The 26,364-nt window shown below is 42.9% G+C and overlaps 1 protein-coding gene across 4 annotated transcripts in view; it reads right to left on the bottom strand.

Moving 5' to 3' along the window:
- The window catches only part of LOC145349904 (protein FAM117B-like), a 334,408-nt gene that overhangs the window by 212,932 nt on the left and 95,112 nt on the right, over positions 1–26,364 (bottom strand). For 2 of the 4 annotated variants that reach the window (XM_080198539.1, XM_080198541.1), the window contains exon 1: positions 19,504–20,020. The exons of the other annotated variants lie outside the window; for them this stretch is intronic. In XM_080198539.1, coding sequence (XP_080054665.1) covers positions 19,504–19,885 — 382 coding nt within the window. In that variant the 5' untranslated portion in view covers positions 19,886–20,020. Of the gene's footprint in view, positions 1–19,503; positions 20,021–26,364 lie in introns of those variants that run through there. 4 annotated transcript variants of the gene reach the window in all.

Genomic DNA, 26,364 nt, shown 5'->3' on the forward strand with positions numbered 1-26,364 from the left:
CCTCATTAACATCCAGAAAGTGACCTGTTTTCCTGGGAAGAATCAACTGCAAGAGCCCTATTCACAAATGGGCATGCAACACATAGCTTTGAGCAGATTCAGTGGTCAGGCTACACAAATTCTTGACACTGAAGCAATTCCAGAATATGAAGAAATTTTCCCCACCAGTGAAGTCAGAGTAGACGAGTGACATGGAAGTCTATCAGATTCCAAGGTAACAATTTGCATTTCACAAAAAAAAGGAACACTTCATAGCTTTTCTAGCGTTAAAAATTATGTCCTGTCTGTTGCCTGCCGCTCAGTCTATTTTAATCCTTATACAGTGGACAAAATAACTTGAGTAGACATCTTGTTAGTACAACCAATATTTATTTAAACCCACACAATCAATAATCACCCACCCAACCAACAATAAGTTATCTTACAGAAAATACTAGAATTCCAGTCCAATACAAGACCTTGACTTACCTTTGACCGGCAAGTACCCAAGCAGATATTGGCCTTTATCTGTGCATCTGTCTCGGTAGTCGTCTGCGCAGTCTGGCCCTTTGGTCTGGTGCAGCACTCTGGCTCTGGTCTTTCTTCCTTCCTTCTCGGGTGTGGTGGCTCTCCTCTTGCTGGCAACGTTCACTATTGTTGTAGCTTGTTCGTGGGGTCAGAGAGAGAGAGAGATTCCTGGTTGTGCAGCATCTTTTATACCCCGTTTGGCAATGGCCAAAAAGGGGCGTGAAACCAATCGATCAGGACTCGATCACCCTGGTCAACAAGAGTCCAATCAGGTGCTACCACACCAATCTCTGGGTGTCCCCCCAGCGGCCAGGTCTGTAGGTGTTGGAGGCACATTAGGTCACATACCTTCCTCCTAAATAAGGGTTCACGGTGCCTTTACGTCTGGCACACAACCCAGCGTGACCAGAAAGTCTCTTTCATCCTGGAGACGACCCATATCCTGTTTATTCACTCGTCAGAGTTGCAGCCTGTTTGTCTCTGTCTTTAAACTGCAGCCTGTCGGTTTAGTTTCTTGCCCAATTGTCCCAGAGTGCTTCACAAAACACCATTTTAGCTGGCCTGTTTGGCTACACTTCAATTAGAATTCTCACTGAAAAATTACATGGCAGATAAATTAACTCTCAATGCCCAAACCAACTGAACTTTGTTTAAAAGTGAATAAACATTTTCTACATTCACTGAGATACACAGGCCTACTGTGTAATGCCCTGTAGAAAAAGAAGTCCGATCTGGCCACGATGCTGGAGATATCTTCAATTTCCTGTCAATTATTGGTCCTTCTCGTTAGCTCACTGGACATTTGTTTCATGGATATCATAATATACATGGAAGTCTTGCACACTTCCCAGCAGCAGCAGAAGACCAAGCTGACATAAAATCACATTAAAAAGTGGAAATGTTTCTCAAGTTTGTTTGCAAAATAAAAAGTGCAATTTACTCATTGCAACCCATCACTTGCATTGTGGAAGGGTGGTAGGTGGAAAGGAAAGAGAGAGTTAATAGCAATATAATCATAGTGTACAAGCAATGTTTGCCAATCCTCCCCCTTCATTTAATTAAGCCAGGGTCATGAAAGATAAAATATTAGGAAACTGTGGGTACTGTGAAACTAAAGTTAACAGGATAGAATAGGGAAGAGGAAAAAAAAAGGGACTGGATAAAAATAAAAACAGACTGGATAGCCGGGGAAAGGACATCATGAAATTCAAATACTAGCTTCTCAACTTCATGATTTTGAAAAACTGGAATTACCAAGTCACTAGTTCGAACAATTTTCTGATGAGTCTAAATTACAGGATACGCAAAGAGGACAAGGTTCAATGAGCTGAAAGACATCTTCATTCCAAGCTTTTCTTGGATTCTTAAAAACAAGACATATATGTTTATCATACTTTCAGCATTCAATGTAATTTCCAATGCTTTGAGTACATAAGCAAATGAAGATTTGCACAAGCAATTCCAAAAGCAGTTTGGTGAGAAACAGAAGCAAGGTGCTTCCCAGAAGAAAAAGGAAATTTTGAAATATGCAGATAAACCCGATACACTTTGAATGCAGGGGTTTTATTACAACTTTGCCAAAGCAGGGTGACACAGTGGTTAGCATTGCTGCCTCTCAGCGCCAGGACCCAGGTTCAATTCCAGCCTTGGGTGACTGTGTTGAGTTCACATGTTCTCAACGTGTCTGCATGGGTTTCTTCCAGGTGCTCCGGTTTCCTCCCACACTCCAAAGATCTGCGAGTTAGGTTGATTAGCCATGCTCAATTGTCTCTTCGTGTCTCAGGGGGATTAGGAGGGAAATATGTGGGGTTACAGGTATAGGATCTCGGCAGGATTGTTGTGGTGCAGACTCGATGAGCCTAAGGGCCTCCTTTGGCACTGCAGATTCTATGATTCGCTATAAAATCCACAGGATACTAACAAAATTTGCTTAATCTTTTAGATCATTGTCATCCATCAAATCAGTACACAACACTTGTTGACTGAGCTGATATATGTTTGCATGGGGTGGAGACAGACACTAAAGGAATGGTATCCATTGACGACCTTTATTTGATGCAGAAACAATTTCAGCCCAAGTCAATTGGGAAAGAAAGATTTTTGTGAAGATTTTTATTGACACTTATCGCTTATGGGGAATACCCATGATGGGGGGGTGGGGTGGTCAGATTAATGTTACATCAGTCTGAGCTGTTGGCACACAAGTTTGCATATTCAGCTAACCAACATGTTTTTCACCTCCAAGACTCATTAATGTCATGGGGAAATGGCTAGCCTCCTTGTTGGAGATGGTCATTGCCTGATACTAGTGTTTCAAGAATATTAAATGGCATAAAGAACCCAATCTATGGATGAAGTGTAGATCTTGCTACAGGCAGGTATGGGCTGCTTCATTAGCTGAGGGATTGTAACTGGAGCATTGCACAAATAGCCCCAATTCTTACCTGAAAGGGAGAGGAGGGTATTTGGAAAACCAACTTCTGCTTTGAAAAATTTTTGAGTCCAAAGTTTACAAAATGTTGAGAGGAATAGATAGGGTGGACTCTCAGAGGCTATTTCCCCGGGTTGAAATGGTCGCTACGAGAGGACACAGATTTAAGGTGCGGGGAGGGAGGTTCAGAAGTGATGTTAGAGGTAAGTTTTTCACTCAGAGGGTGGTGAGTGAATGGAATCGGCTGCCGTCAGTGGTGGTGGAGGCGAACTCACTGGGGTCTTTTAAAAGACTTCTGGATGAGTATATGGGGTTTAATGGGATTGGGGGTTATAGATAGGTCTGTAGGTTGGTAGGTGTTGATGTGATCGGCGCAACTCGTGGGCCGAAGGGCCTGTTTGTGCTGTAGTGTTCTATGTTCTATGCTTCTGGAAGCTCAAGTATAAATCGTAATATAGCTCATAATGACAAACACAGAAATAATGTTCTTCCCACATTCCCGTTATTTGGATAACAAGTTATTCATTTTTGTGAAGGCTAAACAAATAAATAGTATATATTATTCCCCCAGATTTTTTCTTAAAAGCACAGATATTCCAAAATGTTCCAGTTTGATCTGCACAATGGTTGACAAGCTGTTAGCAGAACTTGCAACTTTGAAAGCTCTGTGCTGGCACACAACAGTCTCATGAGCTTTTAAGTCAAAACTACGAAAATTCAGTTATTTTCTCTCTTCATGTAACAACAGAAGAGTTCTTGGTTGGTTTCTGGTATGAAATCAAGATAAACACAAAATGAACCATTTGACAAAACAAAGGGGGTTCGCTACATAGACCCAAAGCACAAAGTGACACCCAGACTATCCACGTAGTGCACGTGACATCAAAAGTTGAATTTTAGAATGTTACATTCCTCTCAGCCCTTCAAGCCAACTTATCCTCTAGCTTTGGCTGGTGAAACAGCCTCACAGCATCAACACTGTCAAGAATTTTATACTTTTCCAACTAGATCACTTCTAAACTCCAAGATTTTGGGCCCATTCTACTCACTTTCTCCTCAAAAAGCAAATTTTCATCCAAGGAATAAACTCAGCTAACCTTTGCTGCATGTCCTAGGCAGCACATCTGCTTCCCTTTAAGCAAGACGGCCAAAACTGTCGATAGTATAGCAGGTGTGGTCTTGCCAAGATCAGATATAAGAACATAAGAAAGAACATAAGAAATAGGAGCAGGAGCAGGCCAACTAGCCCCTCGAGCCTGCCCCGCCATTCAATAAGATCATGGCTGATCTGTCGAGGCTCAGTTCCACATTCCCACCCTCTCCCCATAACCCTTAATCCCCTCTCTTATCAAAAACCCATCAACCCGCGTCTTAAAAATATTTAGCAAGGTAGCCTCCACCACTTCAACGGGCAGAGAATTCCAGAGATTCACCACCCTTTGAGTGAAGAAGTTCCTCCTCAACTCCGTTCTAAACCGCACCCCCCCCCCCTTTATCTTGAGGCTGTGCCCCCTAGTCCTACTGTCTTTTTTGAGCGGGAAGAGTCTCTCCACCTCTATCCTATCCATCCCATTCATCATCTTATACGTCTCAATGAGATCTCCCCTCATTCTTCTAAACTCTAACGAGTACAAGCCTAATTTATTCAGCCTCTCCTCGTAGCTCAACCCCCTCAACTCCGGCATCAGCCTAGTAAACCTCCTCTGCACTCCCTCCAAGGCCAAAATATCTTTGCATAAGTACGGCGCCCAAAACTGCACACAGTACTCCAGCTGCAGCCTCACCAATGCCCTATACAGCTGCAGGAAGACTTCCTTACTCTTAAACCCCCAACCCCCTTGCAATTAAGTATTATTTGCCCTTCTGATTGCTTACTGCACCTTCACACTAGCTCGTCATACATGCAAGAATCCCCAGGCTCCTATGATTACCAAATTTAATAGTCTTAACTTTTACCAAATATTCTACTTTGTTTTTCTTCCTACCAAAATGGATAATTTCATACTTGCCCACTTTGTCCATCTGCCACTTTCTTATCCAATTATTTCCACAGAATTTTGAAGATCAAAACCAATGCATCCACGCTCTCTCTTGCTATCTCTTAAAACCCGAAACCAACAGGCCATTTAACAACTAAACATTAATTTATTCAAACATTTTCTTAACTAAGTTTCTCATCCTCATTAGATCACTTGTTTCCAGATTTCGCAATGTACTTCACATCATCTACTGTGAACGCAAACATTTAATATTTCTGTTATTTTCTATTTCCTATTAGAATTTCTGTTTTTGCCTCTCAGGGACTCATGCTGGCTTTCACCGTTTTCCTCTTCACATACTTAAAATATATGACAACAGCTTCTACATTTGTTAGTTTACTCTCACTATTTTCTCCCTCAATTTTGTGGTCATCTTTTGTTGATTTTTAAAACTCTCCCAATTCTCAAACTTGCTATTCATTTAGGAACTCAGTAGTGTTCTTAATTGACCAGGTTTGCCATGTTTGTACTACTTTTCCAGGGGTTTAATTCCTCAAGATAATGCATTTGTTGGGACTTAAATATTTGCCATGGCTTATTTAATATATCACCAATCTACAAAAACATATTCACTTCTCATGCTCTATCAGGCTCAAATTAAATTTGAAATCTAGCTTCAGATTTAACCACATCATTATCATTTTCCAACTTAATGAGATTCTACTTCATGAACACTGGTCCCCAAATGATGTCTTATAACACACTGATAAATTAACTATTATTACATAATGGATATAAACCACCTCTTTTTGGTTGTCTCATTGACAAACTGGTCTAAAACTACTGAATAGATTCCATCAACTGATCCTCAAAGATACCTTTATCAATTTGGTTTGTCCAGTCTCCAAAATTCAAGCTTCCCAGGATTATTGCATTCCTCATCTAATTTCCTGATATATTCTGTTCAACACCGATTACTGTTAGGAAACCTACAAAGTACCCATCAATTTATTTTTCCGCCCTACCATAAGGATTCTATTTCTTGGGCTATTATCCTTTCTCCCAGATGCCATTACCTCATTGAGGGCTCTCATGCTTTTCAATCTTGTGCTATGTACTATGAAATAGTTCATTTCCCACCTTGAGGCATCCATGTTCCAGAACCATTTCTTCTTCAATTGTGACATTAATTCATCCTTTCCCAGATGAATGCTTCATGCACTCAGATTGAACACCTCTAATTTCAACTTGGCCATTTTTTATTTACCTTGTACTCCTGATATGGCCTTAGTTGCAAATGCCCCCTAACACACACTCTTCTTAACAATCTGTTGGATTTGACTACACTGCTCTGCAACTTTGCTTCAGATTTATAAATTTTTTTGACAACTTTCATTTAAAGACGATGCTTTGCATCTTGGTAGTCAATTCTGTTAAATTTCACTTGGTGTGGGTCAGGAACTCACACTGGCAGAGCAGTCGCTGTTGCATTTGCTGTGGAAGACGACAGTGGGCTTAAAAATTTGCACAATTCACAGGCCTCATTTTCAGCCAATCAAGCTTTTGTTTCTGCTCACTTCTTTCAATCCTCCTCCAGACAATTCAGCTTCTAGAGGTCATCATCTTTGGCATTTCCCTGTCTCATTGCAGATACCCCTGTAACTGAGGTATAGACACCAGTAGTTAGCTCACCATGCATAAAGTCTTTGGCGTACAAGTCATTCATTTGATAGCTGTCCTGTCTCAGCAATATTCAGTGGTGGCTTAGTGGTAAATGCACTTTAGCGAAATTAGCCCTCTCCAGAACATAAGGCGGTGATCTTAACCTGCCAAGTGTACATGACAGGGCCAAGAGGGAAACTGCTCAGCCTTTTCTCCTGTCACACATATATTGTCCGGCTATCATGACTGCAAAGATGTGTTCTCTCAGGTTGTTGTTATTGTTCCAAACACTTAGCTTAGACAGCAGCAGCAGCTTTTGCAATGCACATTTAGATTTCAGCATCAGGTGAGATTCCTGGGGGAGTCTAGATATGTGAAGCTATTGTTACAATAAGAATTGAATGCAAGTTATGTTTTTGAGCAGCATCTGTTTTAACAGTCTGTTCTGACTGGTGCAATGTTGTCCATATACAGCAGCCCTGTATTGTTACTGCAGCAACATAATTGAAGCTAATTGCTAGAACGTTTGTTTTAATCTGAACTAATGCTGTTCTGCTGTTTTCAATGTATTCCCCTGTGGTTTTGCAAGTAGTGCTTGATTAGGATGATTGACAGAGTGCAAATCATATGACTGGGGTGGAACTAGGCTTACACAGAAAATTCAAGCTTGCTTACTTTTTAAAAGGAGCTGCTCAGAATTGAGGGAGAGCAATGCCTCTCTTTTGCCCTGAAGATGGATACTGGAATCTGACAAGTCTCTTTCTGAGATTGTTTCTTTCTCTCAGCTGCTGTTTGAAGATCCTTCTCTGGAACTTATCTTGATCTCTGTCCAAGAGTGAAAAACAACAAAAAAAAAACACACGGCGTACTTGTTTTATGCCAACTAACTCTGAAGAAGAGTTTGTCTGCAGAGATATTGCTTTAAATTAGAACTATAGAAATAGATAAAAATTATACTGTGTCATATTTAAATATCTTAATTGGTGAAATTATTGAATTTTTTTTGCTATATTCTGTGTTCTTAAATAAAGTTTGTTCTGATAAAAGCTTCCTAGTGGGTCAATTGCATTCCTGGAGTGAAGTACTTACGACCACCCAATTTCCAAATTTTAAAGTAAAAGTTAGGGTCTAGGTTAATGTCACAATGTATCTTGGAACTTCTGATATGGTCTAACAATGTCAACAACCTCCAGCATTATGTATGCCATTGCTGATTAATGGTGATAATGGCAACATCTGGGTCTTATCATTTGCCTGATGCCAAACTTCTTAGACATCAAAGAATCTGTCCATTTGCTTTTGAAGAGGTTCTTTAGTAGAAAAAGGTAATGGGACAATTCATAAGGACTTAACACATTTTTGCCTTCAATTTCAGCCAACTCTTTTCCATCAGCTCTTGAATGCAAGCAGATATGTAGAGGTCAACAGTGAATGTTGGTGCCAGAACACAATCCTTACTGATCCTATTGCAGACCTCAAAGGCTTGCACTGTTGTCCCGTCACAGCTGATCTTGCCCACCTCATCATTAAAGAGAACACAAAGCAACTTTGACACAGCCAACTTTATTCAACAACTTAAAATAGACCCATTTCTGCTCAATGCCTTGGTGAAATCAATGAAGGTAATACATAATGGTCTCCTTTGTTAACAGCATTTCTCTTGCAGCTGCTGGACTGAAGATCACGTCAATGATCCTAGGTTTCAGGATGTGTTCAAAATCTACAATCTGACATGGGCAACATGGGCAAGTAATGTTCCCATACTTACAGCAAGGAAATGCCTCAATAATTGTTACAACCACTGTGTCACCCATCTTCTTGCACAGAGTCACAATTTTTGTTTCATGTCCTGACACACTACCCTCTCCATCTAGAGGTGAAGTTTGAGGATGCTGGAGTGCCAGTTTCCTGTGCTCAACAAGTTCAGGTAATATAGCATCTCTTGGAACTGTGCCAAGAGCAAACAAGTCAATAGCTTTGCTAAGCTCCTCCACAGGAGGTTTGATATCCGTCTCTTCCACAGGCAAGCTCAAATGATGTTCAGAACTTCTCCAAATGATGTTCTCACTAGAGTACAATTCAAGATCATGCTTATCCATCACTTCAACTGTGCACTGCAGTCATTGGTGACCTCTCGTCTTTTGTCTCATTGGAGCAGTTTTCTTCAATGGATTTTTTTGTTTATTTTTAAAAACAGATGCCCCTAACATTTTCCATGTCATAGGAAATCTACATATTCGGACAAGTTACATTCAGTAGTCACTGGCACAGTGCCAGTCTATTGGGCTTTTTCATGCAACTCAGTGCATTCAGAATCCTCTCACGTGGATCTCTCTTGCAATCAATGAGATTAGATTGCTTGGCTTAAAGGACAGGGTCCATTACAGCCATGTTAGCCTCAAACCAGTCATTGTTTTACCGCTCTTGCTCATTAATTTACTTACATTTAAACCCTACCCCTTTGAAGTTCCAAAACCTTGCTGTAAATAAGGCTATTTTGCATCTCTTTTGTAAATTTGTTAGTCAATCTGACATGCTCAAATTTAAGTGGTTGAAGCTGTTAAAAAATTAATATCAAAATGCTGATTAAAAGGTAACTTGAAATCACTATCATTTGAAAATTTTAACATGCTTTTTTAAAAAATACAATCCTTGCAAGAGATTTCTCCAAACTGGTTAGAACTTGGATTTATTGGTACCTAACAGATCTCTCAGTATTTCAACAGCCAATTTGAACAGAGGAAAAAAGACAATTCAGTTTGCAATTATGACTCATGGCACACAAGTCATCTGCATTATTGAAGGGGGTCACAGCAGGGCTAAAAATAGATTTAAAATTACCTCTATTTTTTCTTCCTCCCTATGCAGTCCAAAACTACTTTCCTATGAAGTACATAATTTCCTCTCCCCCAATATGTTAAATTGTACTGTTTGCCTAATGTCAGTGTTTATCAAGATTTATTTGAATCTGCACCCAAAATTCATAGTCCAAAAATGTTATAAAATTATAACCAGTCCAAAATGTGCCTTTGTGAACATTGTTGAATACGTGAAATAGTTTGGCTGTTCCTCTACAGACACACTTCCAATATTGGATTATCCCTTAAGCGTTCCATTATGAACAGTCCTTCATAAGTTCAAAATATTTTCACTAATGTGCAGATTGTCCTCACAGGGCACAACTGTTACACACATCTAGAAAACTGCACTAGTCCTTGGATTATTTGGTGACCTGTAACGTTTTTGCCGACCTTCTTCCTCCGTTAATTTTCAATTCTATTCCTTGAACTGAGCTCAGAATTTCTCTGCTCAAACAACCTTCCAAAGAAGGCACCTGCGCAAAGATATTTTGGCCTTGGAGGGAGTGCAGAGAAGGTTTACTAGGCTGATACCGGAGTTGAGGGGGTTGAACTATGAGGAGAGGCTGAATAAACTAGGCTTGTACTCGTTAGAGTTTAGAAGAATGAGGGGAGATCTCATTGAGACGTATAAGATGATGAATGGGATGGATAGGATAGAGGTGGAGAGACTCTTCCCGCTCAAAAAAGACAGTAGGACTAGGGGGCACAGCCTCAAGATAAAGGGGGGGGCGTTTTAGAACGGAGTTGAGGAGGAACTTCTTCACTCAAAGGGTGGTGAATCTCTGGAATTCTCTACCCATTGAAGTGGTGGAGGCTGCCTCGCTAAATATTTTCAAGAAGCGGGTTGATGGGTTTTTGATAAGAGAGGGGATTAAGGGTTATGGGGAGAGGGCCGGAACTGAGCCACGACAGATCTGCCATGATCTTATTGAATGGCGGGGCAGGCTCGAAGGGCCAGATGGCCTACTCCTGCTCCTATTTCTTATGTTCTTATGAATTAGAGTCTAGGAGTCATAGAGCTGGACAGTTTGGGAAAATACCATTTAGCCCACTGATCTTTGACTGTCAAGAAGTAATTCAGTTTATACTACCTTGCTGCCTCCCCTGCCCCCTAATGACACTGCATTTTTTTCTTCTTAGTCCCAATTTCACTCTTGGATCTTTTAAAGTTAAGAGTATTTCAACCATATCAGTAAGAATTCAATCACTGGGCATTAATACTGTCCATCTATGAATATACATTCAAGCACCAGCTTGGAACACATTACAGATGCGTTGAATCACCTGCCTTTACTGGTATGTAGCTGCAAGCCCACTCTTGGGGGAGGCCTGGCCAGCCATGGCTAACTATCCATATTGATCACATTTTTACTCGTTGATGCGCAAAGCAGATGGAAGTCTTTGAAGTGAAGTCCCTGACATTGCATGCTACAGTTGAGAAGTTATGCCAATGTTTTTCCACCTATGGAATACATGAAGTCATTACTTCTGATAATGCAACAGCCTGAGTGCCAAGTTCACAATGTTCCTATCCTCAACGGTTTAAGCACATTAGGACAGTGTCTTAATACCCAGCATCCAACTGACTAGGTAAACAAGCCATCCAAACCTTTAAGCCTAGTCTAAAGGAGCAGTCAGGTGGGATCCTGGCGATCAGAGTCTCATGATTCCTTCCAAACTATTGAATTGCTCCAAATTCATCAACCAGAATCTCACCAGCAGTTATTAATGAACCATCATCTCAGAATGAGACTGAGCCTCATGTTTCTAAATTTGCCAGGAAGGGTAGAGGCCAACCAAAATAGTCACAAGACAAATGATTCATGTAAATTAACCCATTCATTTTTCACAACACCGTGTATGCGAGGAATTCGAGGGTTCCTCGAATTGTTATAACTATATCTAGACCTATTTATTAAAATGGACAGAGAAGGAAGGATTGTCTGGAAACACGCAGACCACGAGAGAACGAGTATTGATGGCAGTACTGGCTGTTGGATCAGGAGCTAACTGCCATCTGGGAATGTTGACTATCTGTTGACTGGGGGAGCGCACTGGAAGGTAGGTCTGCTGAGGAGCAGTGGAGGATCTTTAAGGAGATCTTTCTTGGTGCTCAGCAGAAATTTATTCCGATGGTTAAAAAGGACCGTAGGAGGAGAGGTAATAAGCCGTGGATAACAAAGGAGGTGAAGGAAAGTGTTAAATTAAAAGCGGAGGCGTTTAGAGTAGCTAAGAGTAGTGGGCGAGAAGAGGATTGGGAGAGGTTTAAATGTCAACAAAGATTGACAAAGAAGTTGATAAAGAAGAGTAGGAGAAACTATGAAGATGGGCTAGCGCTTAATATAAAAAAGATAACAAGAGTTTTTATAAATATATAAAAAAGGAAGAGGCTGGCTAGGGTGAATGTTGGACCCTTAGAGGACGAGGGGGGGGGGACTTAGTGGTAGGGGATGGGGAAATGGCTGAGGTCTTGAATAACTTTTTTGTTTCGGTCTTCACGGAGGAGGACGTGAATAATTTGCCGGGTGTTAGCGATGGAAAGGTGGTAGGACTGGAGGGCCTGAATGACATTATTGTTACTAGAGAGGCGGTGCTCGACAGACTGGAGGGGGTGATTGTGGACAAGTCCCCAGGACCGGATGGAATGCATCCGAGGGTTCTGAAAGAAATGGCGGAGGTGATAGTGGATGCCTTGGTGGTTATTTTCCAGACGTCGCTGGATTCTGGGGAAGTGCCGGAAGATTGGAAAACGGCTAATGTTACGCCATTGTTTAAGAAGGGTGGCAGGCAAAAGGCAGGGAATTATAGGCCGGTTAGTTTAACGTCTGTTGTAGGTAAAATGTTAGAATCCGTGATTGAGGAAATAGCAAGGCATCTTGAGGGGAATTGCTTGATAGAGCAGACGCAGCACGGTTTCGTTAAGGGGAAGTCGTGTCTGACAAATTTATTGGAGTTCTATGAGGATGTGTCTAGGGCAGTGGATAGAGGAGAGCCGGTAGATGTGGTCTTTCTTGATTTTCAGAAGGCGTTTGACAAGGTACCTCACAAGAGGTTATTGCAGAAGGTCAGGGGACATGGAGTTGGGGGTACGGTGTTAGCGTGGATAGAGGATTGGTTGTCAAATAGGAGACAGAGAGTGGGGGTTAATGGGTGCTATTCGGATTGGCAGTTGGTGACTAGCGGAGTGCCCCAGGGGTCAGTGCTGGGGCCTCAGCTATTTACCATTTATATAGATGATCTGGAGGAGGGAACTGAGTGTATGGTGTCGAAATTTGCTGATGACACCAAGATTGGTGGAACGGCAAATTGTGCGGAGGGTGTGGAGAGTCTGCAGAAGGATCTAGATAGGCTGGGCGAATGGGCCAGCAACTGATAAATGGAATTCAATGTTGGCAAGTGCGAGGTGGTCCACTTTGGTAGGAATAATGGTAGGAAGGACAGTAGGACTAGGGGGCACAGCCTCAAGATAAAGGGGGGGCGGTTTAGAACGGAGTTGAGGAGGAACTTCTTCACTCAAAGGGTGGTGAATCTCTGGAATTCTCTGCCCGTTGAAGTGGTGGAGGCTGCCTCGCTAAATATTTTTAAGACGCGGGTTGATGGGTTTTTGATAAGCGAGGGGATTAAGGGTCATGGGGCGAGGGTGGGAATATGGAACTGAGCCACGACAGATTAGCCATGATCTTATTGAATGGCGGGGCAGGCTCGAGGGGCTGGATGGCCTACTCCTGCTCCTATTTCTTATGTTCTTATATTATGTTCTAAACACTGAAGTACCTGGTAACAGATCCCCATGGTAACAGATAGAACTGAACTGCCTGTGCTTAAAGAGGCATCTGTCATTGTGGTTTCAGCTGACAGCAATCCTGTGGAAGTGCCCCAGACAGCGGCGTTACACTGCTCCACAAGGATTCTGAAACTCCCAAAAGGCGGACTTCAAGGGAGAAGGATGTGGTCATTGTCCTTTAAGGATCATCTGCAGAGTAAGGGGTCGCATGACCTAGGGAACCAATCAGGGAGACAGGTGAGAGATCACTCTGGTGACACCAGGGAAGAAGTGGTTCGGGTTGGTTGGTAGGTGACCTCAGACTTTTGTACCTTTTTCCCCAATTGAAGAATGTGGAGGAGAGTATGTCTGGGGTGCAGGGAATCCTTGATTATGCTGACTGCTCTCCTGACACAACAGAAAGCATAGACAGAGTCAATGGATGGGAGACTGGTAAATGAGATGGAATGGGTTACGTTCACAATTATTAGTTTCTTAGGATCTTGGACAGAGCATGAGCCATACCAAACTGAGATCTAGAGTCAGACATTTACAGCACGGAAACAGATCCTTTGGCCCAACTTGTACAAGCTGCCCTTTTTAAAAAGCCTTTAGCTACTCTGGCAGTAATTGCCTGCATTTGTTCCATATCCCATTATACCCATTTTACCCATGCAACGGTCTAAATACTGAAGGCAAAATTGTACCCACCTCTACTACAACCACCTCTGGCAGCTTATTCCAGACACTCACTACCTTATGAAAAAAATTGCCCCCTGGATCCTTTTGTATCTTTCCTCTCTCATCTTAAACCTGTGCCTTCTAGTTTTAGACTCCCCTACCTTTGGGAAAAGATAGACTATCGAGCTGATCTATGCCCCTCATTATTTTAGATCTCTATGAAGATTACCCCTCAGCCTTCTATGCTCCGGAGAAAAAAGTCCCAGTCTAGGATTGGTTGTCAAATAGGAGGCAGAGTGGGGGTCAATGGGTGCTATTCGGATTGGCGGATGGTGACTAGTGGAGTGCCCCAGGGGTCGGTGCTGGGGCCTCAGCTATTTACCATTTATATAGATGATCTGGAGGAGGGAACCGAGTGTATGGTGTTGAAATTTGCTGATGACACCAAGATTGGTGGAATGGCAAATTGTGCGGAGGGTGTGGAGAGTCTGCAGAAGGATCTAGATAGGCTGGGCGAATGGGCCAGGAACTGGCAAATGGAATTTAATGTTGGCAAGTGCGAGGTGGTCCACTTTGGTAGGAAGAATGGTAGGAAGGATTATTACTTACGGGGCGAAAAACTGCAGCAGGCGACAGTGCAGAGGGACCTCGGGGTCCTTGTGCATGAGTTGCAAAAACCCAGCTTGCAGGTGGTCAGGAAGGCGAATGGGATGCTGGCCTTCATAGCGAGGGGGATTGAATATAAAAGTAGGGAGGTCTTGCTGCAGCTGTATAGGGCATTGGTGAGGCCGCAGCTGGGAGTACTGTGCGCAGTTTTGGGTGCCGTACTTACGCAAGGATATTTTGGCCTTGGAGGGAGTGCAGAGGAGGTTTACTAGGCTGATGCCGGAGTTGAGGGGGTTGAGCTACGAGGACAGGCTGAATAAATTAGGCTTGTACTCGTTAGAGTTTAGAAGAATGAGGGGAGATCTCATTGGGACATATAAGATGATGAATGGGATGGATAGGGTAGAGGCGGAGAGACTCTTCCCGCTCAGAAAGGATAGTAGGACTAGGGGGCACAGCCTCAAGATAAAGGGGGGGGGGGGGGGGGGGGGGGTTTAGAACGGAGTTGAGGAAGAACTTCTTCACTCAAAGGGTGGTGAGTCTCTGGAATTCTCTGCCCGTTGAAGTGGTGGAGGCTACCTCGCTAAATATTTTTAAGACGCAGGTTGATGGGTTTTTGATGAGAGGGGATTAAGGGTTATGGGGAGAGGGCGGGAATGTGGAACTGAGCCACGACAGATCAGCCATGATCTTACTGAATGGCGGGGCAGGCTCGAAGGGCTAGATGGCCTACTCCTGCTCCTATTTCTTGTTATGTTCTTATAAAACTTAAAACCTAGTAGCATCTTAGTAAATCTCTTCTGCACTCCTTTCTATAATAGGGTGATAAGGCCACACATGGAATACTGTGTGCAGTTCTTACCATTTTGTACAACTTCAACAAGACATCCCAACTCCTGTATTCAATGTTCTGACCAAATGAAACCAAGCACACCGAATGCCTTCCTCACCACTATCCACTTGTAACTCCACTTTCAAAAGGAGCTAGGAACATGTACCCCTAGATCTTTGTTTTAACTTTTCCCAATGCCCTAACATTAAATGAGTAAGTCCTGCCCTGGTTCAATCTACCAAAATGCATCACCACACATTTATCTAGATTAAATGCCATGTGCCATTCATCCGCCCACTGGCCCAATTGACCCAAGATCCTGTGGCAATCCAAGATAACCTTCACTGTCCACTATGCCAATTTGCAAACTTACTAACCATGCCTCCTATATTCTCATCCAAATCATTATTAAAATGACAGTGGACCCGGCCCCAATCCTGGATATCCAGATATCAGTGGAGATCCTATGGTGCATCTGTAAAAATTGGAGGTGCCAATTTTCCTTAGCCTAAGTAGAAACATTAGTAGTAGGCTTTCTTAGCTATAGCGTTGGCGCGGAGGTACCAGAACAGCTTGTTGATGATCTGAACACTGAGAAACTTGTGTTTCTCGACTCTTCCACTTCATCACCATTGATGTAAGCAGGGGCATGTCCTCCACCATGCTTCCTTAAGTAATTGACTATTTCCTTCATTTTACTGACATTGAGGAAGAGATTGTCATCGCACCATTTCATCATGTACTCCATCCTGCCATTGTTCGAGATCCAACCCACTACAGTAGTGTCATCGGCAAACTTGAAAATGGGGTCAGAGCAGAATTTGTCCACACGGTCACAAGTGTATAAAGAGGTACATTAAGGGGCTGAGGACACAGCCTTGCGGGGCACCACTGTTGAGGATAATTGTGGAGATGTTACTTATCCTTATTCATTGCAGTCTATGGGTTAGGAAGTCGAGGATCCAGTCGCAGAGGGAGGAGCTGAGCTCTAGGCCATAGAATTTGGAGATGAGAAAGTTGCGATAATGGTGCTGAAGGCCAAGCTGTAGTCAATAAATAGGAGTCTGACATAAGTGTCTTGTTATCCACATCTTCTGGGATTGAGTGTGGGCATGGTGTGGATGTGCCAGCGTTGGACTGGGGTAAACACAGTAAAAAGTCTGACATCATCAGGTTTTAGTCCAACCGATTTTGGACTAAAACCTGGTGTTGTCAGACTTTTTATTGAGTGTAGGGCCAGGGAGATGGCGAATGCAGTGGACCTGTTGCTGTGATAAGGGAACTGTAGTGGATCCAAGCAATCTGGGAGACCGAAGCTAACGTGTGCTATGACTAATCTTTCAAAGCACTTCATAAAGAATGGATCTCAGAGCCACCAGGCAGCAGTCATTAAGCACACCGCTTGGCTTTTCTTTTGTACAGGGATGATTGTCGCTTTCTTGAAGCCAGTAATAACCTCAGATCAGAGTTAGGAAAGGTTGAAGATGTCTGCGAATTGCCCTGCCGGGTGGTCTGCAGTGTCTGACTGCTTGTCCTTTTACCCCATCCAAGTCAGTCTATACGTGGGTTAACTTTCAAGAAAGCCAAACTGCATTGATGATCTTGGTTCAACCAAGACTTATGGTGGCTGATGACGTCCTCACTGACCACTTGCTCAAAATGTGCATAGAATGCGTTGAATTCATTAGGGAGGGGTGCATTGTTTCCAACAGTTCTATTTGTCTTCACCTTGTAGTCTATTATTTCATGGAGACCTTGCCATAGTCAATGGGTGCACATGTGGCTAGTCTTGGACTCCAGCTTGGTCCAGTATTGTCCATGGCATCTTTCACGGTTCTTTGTAGATCATATGGCCCAGCAATGAAACAGTAATTAAGTTCCAAGTCAGGATGGTATGTGGCCTGAAGGACTTGGCATATGGTGCCCCCATCTATCTGTTCCTTTGTCCTTTTGGTGGAGACACAAGTTGGGGCAGCCTGGTGGCAGTGATTAGCACTGCTGCCTCAGCACCAGGGGCCTGGGTTCAATTCCCAACTTGAGTCACTGTCTGTACATTCTCCCCGTATTAGCGTGGGTTTGCACCAGGTGCTCCAGTTTCCTCCCACAGTCCAAAAGATGTACTGGCTAGGTGCATTGGCCATACTAAATTCTCCCTCAATGTACATGAACAGGCACCAGTGTGTAGCAACTAGGGGATCTTCACAGTAACTTCATTGTTAATTCAAGCTTACTTGTGACTCAAATAAATAAAACTTCAGTTTGGAAGGTGCAGCCAAAGAAGGATTGGTGAGTTGCTGCATGTATAAATTACACACAGCTGACACCTTAGTGATGGAGGGAGTGAATCGTTAAACATGGTGGGTACAGTATCATTAAGTGAGCTGCTTCGCCATGGAGGGTGTCAAGCTTCAGTGGTTTGGAGTTATACTCAGGCAAATGGAGCGAATTCCATCACAATCCAGATGTGTCTTGTAGATGGTGGACAGGCTTTGGGGAATAATACTTGCCACAGAATTCCCAGCCTCTAACCTGTGCTTGTAACCACAGCATTTATAAAGCTGGTCCAATTCAGTTTCTGGGCAACAGTAAGTCCCAGGACCTTGATAGAGGGGGATTCAGCAATGGTAATGCCATTGGATGTTCCCAGAATGGAATGTCATGAGATGTTCATTAGCATCACAAGTGAGAGGCAATGTAACTTGTCTCAGTACAATCCTGCATACTATCCAGATCTTATTGCATACAGTGTCACCTGCATCAGGTACATCCTAGGGACAATATTTGTATTTGAATGGACAAACTCCATAGACTTGTACAGGTAAATACTTACCAACTTCCATTCAACAATTAACAGTTCAACCTAACCTCAAGATCCATTTTGCCATTTTCTAGGTTGATCATCTTAACTTCTGACAAATGCTCAACCAAAATGTAACTCAGTTTCTATTTGCCAAGTGTTTCTTGCATTTTGTTACTATTTGTCATTAAAAATAGTCTTACGAACATGCTAAATTGCTTCAAAGGTCTTATATGCCATAAGTAGAGGAAATCAACTGTATACAACATTACAGTACACAAACTTGGGATCCAATCCCTGTTTAAAAAAGTCAACACTGGCTAATTTCATACAACTGAACACAAATCCAGAAACCATTGTATACATGAGAATTCTGTAGACAGAAAGAAACTATGGACATGCATTTGGTTTTAAATTTCATATTTTTACTTCTTGCTGGCAAAGAAATTACATAGGAAACAAGTTAAAATTGTCGATCTGGAGCGTTGCTTAGAGTCAGTTAAACCAATGTCCTGTGGGGGTTCTGCAAGGAGATTCCCCTAAATTCTGCTCCCAACCATTAGTGTCGTGTTCAAGCTCTCACAAAAAACAGTGGAAAGCATAAATTCTTTCAGGATGCTTTTCTGATGCCAAAGGGGTAGAATATAACACAACAAGATACCCTTTAAATTGTGATTGACGACTTGTTCCCGGGCCAAATTTTCGAGCAAGACAAGTTTAGGAAAACGAATGGGAATCATAACGTTTCCAGGTGTGCACCCAATAGTCTCACAGTACCGTACTTACCCTGAGGAACTACATTCCTCTTCCCCACCCCCACCGAACGTTGTATCTGGAAAAAAAATGCTGCACAAAGCAATGAACTGCAGTCTGTGTTTTATTAGCTGATCTCACCCAGGGCAGCAGTTCCACTAATACATTTAGTCTCAGCACCCAAGACTATTGGGGGCGGGGACAGAAAGTGAATACGGAGAAAGTAGCTGGAGCCTGGATCGGCCTCTAATACTCCTGTAGAGAAGTGTGCGTGTGCAGCCAATTCAGGGGAAAAGACCACGCTTGTTTGGTCGTGGTGTCCTTCACAGATCAACAGCCTGCTGACGCTCCTTGTGTCGGCTTAAAGGAACAATGGCCTGAACAACTACATCCCAACTAGCAATGTCCTCATGAAACGGAAAAAAAAAATCGGTAGTGGAAAGAAAGATCATGAATTAGAAACAATTTAACACATTGAATTCGTAACTTCGCATCAGTTACGTGTTTATCCAGAATGAGTTGCATACTTAGTCCCAAACAAAAAAAAATAAAAACTTCAACGATGATCACGTTTCTTCAAGAGATTACAAGTTGTTAACCCCCCCAACCTAGTGTGTGTTTGGAGCAGTACCTTTGCAGATGGGAGAGTTGGGGCTCTTCCTCTCTGGGGAACCCTTGTGTTCTGGAGATTTCCTGTGCCTGACCCGTGAAGAATCTGCTCCCGAGGCCCACAAAGGGGTGGGCGAAGAGCAGGGAGAGGTGGTGGCGGCCGCCTGGTGCTGCTGCTGTGTCCTGGTGGGGCTGCTCCGCGAGTTGGCCGCCGTCTGCTGCTGCCGTCCCGCTCCGACACACCTCGTCGGGCTGCCCTGCTTCAGCTGGAACGGCACGGTGGCCCTCATGGGCTGAGGGCGGCCGACGCTGGTACTGTTACTCGTGTTATTAGCAGCACCGCCTCCGCTACTCCCGCTCATTGCGCCGGTCGGTGAGCCGTTCCGACGGACGCGCTGAGCCATCTTCCTCTCGAGAGACTGAAAATCCGCACACTCGGCGCCGGCAGCTTGAATGTGGCTATGAGGGGAAGAGGGCGGCTTTATGAAGTGAAAATGTCTCAGTTTGGTGTGTTTCTCCCAACCCCCAGTCACTCACTCTCTCTCCCTCCCTCTCCCCCTGAGCCGGGAGCTCACTGCCGCTCGCGCTCTCTCTCTCTGCCAGCGCCGCTTCACGCACCGCCCCACCTCTCTCTATTGGTCGCACGCGCTCGCCCGAACCGCTGATTGGATCGAACTGAAGCCGCGAGCGTTGGCCCCGCCCCGCTACGTCTCACGTCACGTGCCCCTTATCCCGTCGCCCCGGGAGACCTCCACCGCCTTCCATTCAAGGCCCCGGCCGCCCGGCCCTGGGAAGGGGGGGGAGGGGAGAGCTGGATGTAAACAAGACTCCTTCTTCCTGAGGTAGAGAGCACACTCTAGCGGCAGGCGGTGGCAATCCAGAGAATACGATTATTCGGATCGGCAGGGGTGACGGTTAAACTGCCTCTATTATTGTGATCATCCCAGCAGCTTTGAACTCCACCAACAACTACCAAATTCTTACCACACTCCCGCCTACTATAACTATCAAAGCTACAAATAACTTCACACATCTGGAAAGCACAATTTCTAAAAATGTCTGCATAACAATGAGCTGGCAAATACAATTGCCAAAGCAAGGTCAGCACTTGCCCATTTTTGCAACAGACTGTGGAAGAATCAGGTCTCAAACCTACAACAAAACTTATTGTGTACAGAGCTATAGCGATACCTACCCTCCTTTATGCCCCTGAGACCGGGACCAGACCGATGAAGTAGTTAGACAGGTTCCATATGAGATGCATTCAGAACATCATGGGCATGAAATGGGAGGACAAAATGCCTAACATTTAAGGGCAGAAATGTCTGGAAATAAAACACGTCATCAGAATCCAGCACAGATGGATTGGACATATTTCATATATGACCGAAGATAAATCCTTCTGGCAGTCTTGTATTCACAACTTAAATTTGGACAATGCCTGTGAAGCACATCAAGATTCAGGTTCAAGGACTCCTTGAAGGCAAACCTCAGGAAATGTGACATGTCTACTACAGACGAGAAGAAAATGCAAAAGAAAGGAGTATCTCGACAGCAATCTCGTTTATTGTTTCCTTCAAGCAACACGAATAGGAAAAAGGAAATAAAAAGCGAGTTAGAAAGATTGCAGTCTCCAAAAAGCAAATAATCCACCCTTGTCTGGACAGTGGAAAGCCATGCATGTTTTCAAATGGGCTTCACAGCCACATTGGAATGCACAACAGATGATACTATGTTTGCAAGAAATGGTCAACTTTGATAAGGAAGGAAAACACAATTACAATGTGATCTTCCTATGTGTAGGCAAACCAAGATGGTTTTCAGTTAATGGAGGGAATAGTGGGGACAGAGGAGTTTAGATGTATGGGAATTATTGGACCAAAGCAAGCAGGTGTAATTCAACCCCATTTTAAAGCCATAAATAACTCCTTACTTTTGTATTTCCGTTATAAAGAGAGATAAATAAAATTGTATCTATCCTGCATTTTCACAACCTGAAGGCATCCCAAAGCACATCCGAATCAATGAAATACTTTGAAGTGAAAGCAGAAAATACTGGAAGCAGCAATTGTGAAGAGAGAAATAGAATTTAAGATTTCTGCACTTACCAGCACTTCTTGTTTTTGTTTTAGATTTCCAGCAACCATTGCATGCTTGAAGTATTTTTGAAGTGTAGTCACCATTATAAGTTCAGAAAATTAGCAGCCAATTTGTGCACAATAATATTCCATGTGCAGCAACAAGTTTTAAATAAATTTACTTGTTTTTTGTTCACTTTTTTGTTCTGCTCATACCTAAAAATTTTAACCATAGCTGGGCAAAATCCTGGAATACTCTTGCTATTGCCACTGTGAGAACCCATCACCACAAGAAATGCAGTAGGTCAAAATGTCCCTCTTCAGGACAACTAGAGATGAGTAATACATGAAGCATTGAAAATACCATATAAAATTATGGCATGGTTACAGCACAGAAGGAGCCTATTCAGCATTTCTTTTTTGTTTTTAGATAACTATCCAATTTTCTCTTGAATGTGTTGATTAAATCTGTCTCCATTACACTCTCACGCTGTACATTCCAGATCCTAACCAACTGCTGTGTAAAAATATTTTTCTTCATGACGTCATTGCCTCTTTTGCCAATCACTTTATATTGGCATCCTCTAGTTCTGGATCCTTCCATCAATGTGAACAGTTTCTCCCTAGCTACTCTGTTCAGAACCCTCATGATTTTGAATATCTTGAACAAATTTCCTCTTAATTTTCTCTTCAGAGTGAACAACCCTAGCTTCTCCAACATAACATAACTGAAGTTCCTCATCCCTGAAACTATTCCAGACATTCATCCAAGCAAGTGCACAGTATTTAACCACACTTCTGACTTGTGCTTTACAGATGGTGGAAAGGATTTTGGGAGTAAAGGTGCTAAGTTATTCATCACAGAATACCCAGCCTCCGACCTTCTCTTATAACCACAGTATTTGCAAGATTGGTTTAGGTAATTTTCTGATCATCTGTGAGTCTCAAAAATTTGATGTGGGGGAACTCAGGTGATAATAATGTAATTGAATGCTGAGGAGATGTGATTATATTGTCTCTTGTTGCAGACAGTCACTGCTTGACATTTGTGTAGTGTAAATGTGATTTACCATTTAACATCCAAAGCTGTATATTGTCCAGTCCTTGCTTCATGAGGGCGAGACTGCTTCATTATCTCAGGAGTTGTGAATTAAACTAAAACATTGCAAATAACAGTGAACTTTCTCCATTTCCGACCTTATGATGGAATCAAAGTGATTGATGAAGCAGCTGAAGCTGGTTCAGCCTAGGATGGCACTCTGAGGAACTCCTTCAGTGATGTCCTGAGGCTGGGATGATTGGGCTCCAAGCATTGGGTATGACTCCAGCGAGTGGAGAGTTATGTCCCGATTCTCAGTCACTTCAATATTGGTCAAACACTACTTGATATCATGGACAGTAACTTTCATCTCACCTCTAGAGTTTAGTTCTTTGGTCAATATTTAGCTCAAGACTGGTAAGAGATATGCAGCCGAGTAGTACTGGCAAAACCCAAACTGAGTATTGAGAAGGCAGTTATCGGTCACAGTTAGTTCTGGAGGAGGAGTTCTCAGCACTATGGTCAGAATGTTTTCGGTGCCCATAGACCATTTTGCATCTGGTTCATTCAGCTATTTCTTGATATTGTGGGCAGCTTATCAAATAGGCTGAAGACTGTCTTCTGTGATAGTGTGGTTCTCAGGAGGACCATCTGCTAAGCACTTCTGGCTGAGGATTATTGCAAAAGTTTCAGTCTTTTGCATTCAGCTGCTGAGCTCCACCACCACTAAGATAAGAATATGCAAAGAGCCTCCAGCTCCCACTGGTTCTTCAATCACAATGTATATGAATGGACTGCAGAACTTTAATCTCATCTGTTGGTATGACTCTGTCTAAATTATGTTATTTCCACTGTTTAGCATGCAAATGTATTAGCTTCATCAGGTTCACACTGCCTTTTGAGATATGCCTGGTGCTGCTTCTGACATGCTCTTTTACACTCCTCATTAAACCAAGGTCAATCCTCTGGCTTGATGCTAATGGTGGAAGTACATGCCAAGGCATGAGGATATAGATTGTGATAGAATATAATTTTATTGTTGTTGCTGGACATGAATCTACCTCATTTAGCACAGTGGTAATGCCATACAACGTGATGGAATATGTCCTCAGTCTGAGGACTGGTCTTTGTCTCCATTAAGTCTGTGTGTGGTCACTCCTAACATCATGGACAAGTAAATTGGTGAGGATGGGGACAAGCAGGTTTTTCCCTGGTCAGGAAGGCGAATGGGATGCTGGCCTTCATAGCGAGGGGGATTGAATATAAAAGTAGGGAGGTCTTGCTGCAGCTGTATAGGGCATTGGTGAGGCCGCAGCTGGAGTACTGTGTGCAGTTTTGGGCGCCGCACCTGCGCAAAGATATTTTGGCCTTGGAGGGAGTGCAGAGGAGGTTTACTAGGCTGATACCGGAGTTGAGGGAGTTGAGCTATGAGGAGAGGCTGAATAAACTGGGCTTGTACTCGTTAGAGTTTAGAAGAATGAGGGGAGATCTCATTGAGACGCACAAGATGATGAATGGGATGGATAGGATAGAGGTGGAGAGACTCTTCCCGCTCAAAAAAGACAGTAGGACTAGGGGGCACAGCCTCAAGATAAAAGGGGGGCGGTTTAGAACGGAGTTGAGGAGGAATTTCTTCACTCAAAGGGTGGTGAATCTCTGGAATTCTCTGCCTGTTGAAGTGGTGGAGGCTGCCTCGCTAAATATTTTTAAGACGCGGGTTGATGGGTTTTTGATAAGAGAGGGGATTAAGGGTTATGGGGAGAGGGCAGGAAAGTGGAACTGAGCAGCGACAGATCAGCCATGATCTTATTGAATGGCGGGGCAGGCTCGAAGGGCTAGATGGCCTACCCCTGCTCCTATTTCTCATGTTCTTATGTTCTTAGTCACATCCAGCATCAATATCCTTCAAGATACAATCAGTTCATTTAGTAGGGGTGCTACCAAGCCAATCTTGATTATAGACATTGAAATGCCCACTCATGGTATATTCTGTACCCTTGCTACACTCAGTGCTTCTTTGGTGGTCAACATTGAAGGGTACAGGTTCATCAGCTGAGGGAGAGTAACCAGCAGGAAATTTCCTTGTCAATACTTGATTGACCTAGTGCCATGAGATTCAGTGGAGTCCAGAGGCAACTTTGAGGAATTCCAGGACCATTGCCTCCTTAGTGCTATCATCACTACTGTGGCTGTCCTGCTAGACACAGTATGTCATGGATTATTAGCTGAAAGATATAGTTATGTGAGTTTTAACTTGAGAGGTCTACCAATTGTGCCACGTGTCCCCAGATCTTGGTAAGAAGAACTGATTGTCATATTGAGCCTTGGCTCTAAATTGCTTTATTCCTACCAAAAAGTCTACTGATTTCCGATTGAAAGTTATTAATTGAGCTGGCATCGATTGCTTTTTATTGAAACAGAGTTCCATACTTTGCCACCCTTCATCAGGTGAGTGGGAGTTCTATTCACACACTTCTCTCTTGAATGGCCTGGTTCTGAATTTAAGACTATATACCCTTGTCCTAGATTGTCCACCAGTAGAAAATATTTGTCTCTGCCTACCCTGTCCTTGGGAGGGGATACTTCCAAGTTATATACCATCCTTTATTGGAAATCTATTTCAATTCCTTCATCATTGCTGGATCAAACTTTTGGAATTCCATACCCAGCAGCATTGTGGGATTGCCACCACCACATGAATTGTAGCATTTCAAGAAGGCAGCTCACACTGACCTTTTCAAGGGCAATTGGAACCATAGTGGACAATTGTGGATGGGCAATAAATGTCAGCTTTGCCAGTGATGCCAACTCCTATGAATGAATATTTTTTGAAAACCACAATCAAATCTCACATTAACCATCAATACTCCAGGAAATATGAGCCTAGTTTAAGTGATTTCTCTTCACAATTTAAACCTTGGAACCCTCATAACACTTGATGAATCCACTTTGCACTCTAAGCCCAACATATCCTTCCTAAGTAGTCCAACTGTGGCCTTGATTTGGAGATGCCAGCATTGGACTGGGGTAAACATAGCAAGAAGTCTCACAACACCAGGTTAAAGTCCAACAGGTTTATTTGGTAGCAAAAGCCACTAGCTTTCAGAGCACTGCCCCTTTGTCAGGTGAGTGGGAGTTCTATTCACAAACAGGGCATATAAAGACAAACTCAATTTATAAAATAATGGTTGAAATGCGAGTCTTTACAAGTAATCAAGTCTTAAAGGTACAGACAATGTGAGTAGTCTGCCAGAGCATTATACAGCTGTCTCTTTCTCTACTTTATTTTATAGCCCCCTTGATAGAAAGGCAATTTTCCATTTGCTTTATGATTACTTTTATTTATCTGACCATTTTATTTAAGTGATCTATGTACATCAACTCCCAATTTTCTCTGGACTTCCATTGCTCTTAACTTTTCACCATTTAAAAAGCTACTGAGATATTTTATTTTTCAATTCAACTGAGAGTTCTCACACTTACCCTCACTGAAATCCATCTGCTATATTTTGCCCACTCATAAAACCTGTCAATATCGCTTTGTAATTAATTTATTCTGTCTACACTGTTCACCATATCCCCAATCTTAGTATCATTGATAAGCTTGGCTATATCACCTTCTATTGTGCTACTTGAGCCATGAATAAATACAATGAATACTACAGACTCAGCACAAATCCTTCTGGGACAATACAAGTAATTTCTTTCTAATTTGTGTACATACTCATTATCCCCAGTCTCTTTCATCTTCCACCTAACCAAATTT

This window comes from Carcharhinus amblyrhynchos, chromosome 11 (assembly GCF_965287045.1).
Source record: "Carcharhinus amblyrhynchos chromosome 11, sCarAmb.v2.hapA, whole genome shotgun sequence".
Taxonomy (NCBI): Eukaryota; Metazoa; Chordata; class Chondrichthyes; order Carcharhiniformes; family Carcharhinidae; genus Carcharhinus; species Carcharhinus amblyrhynchos.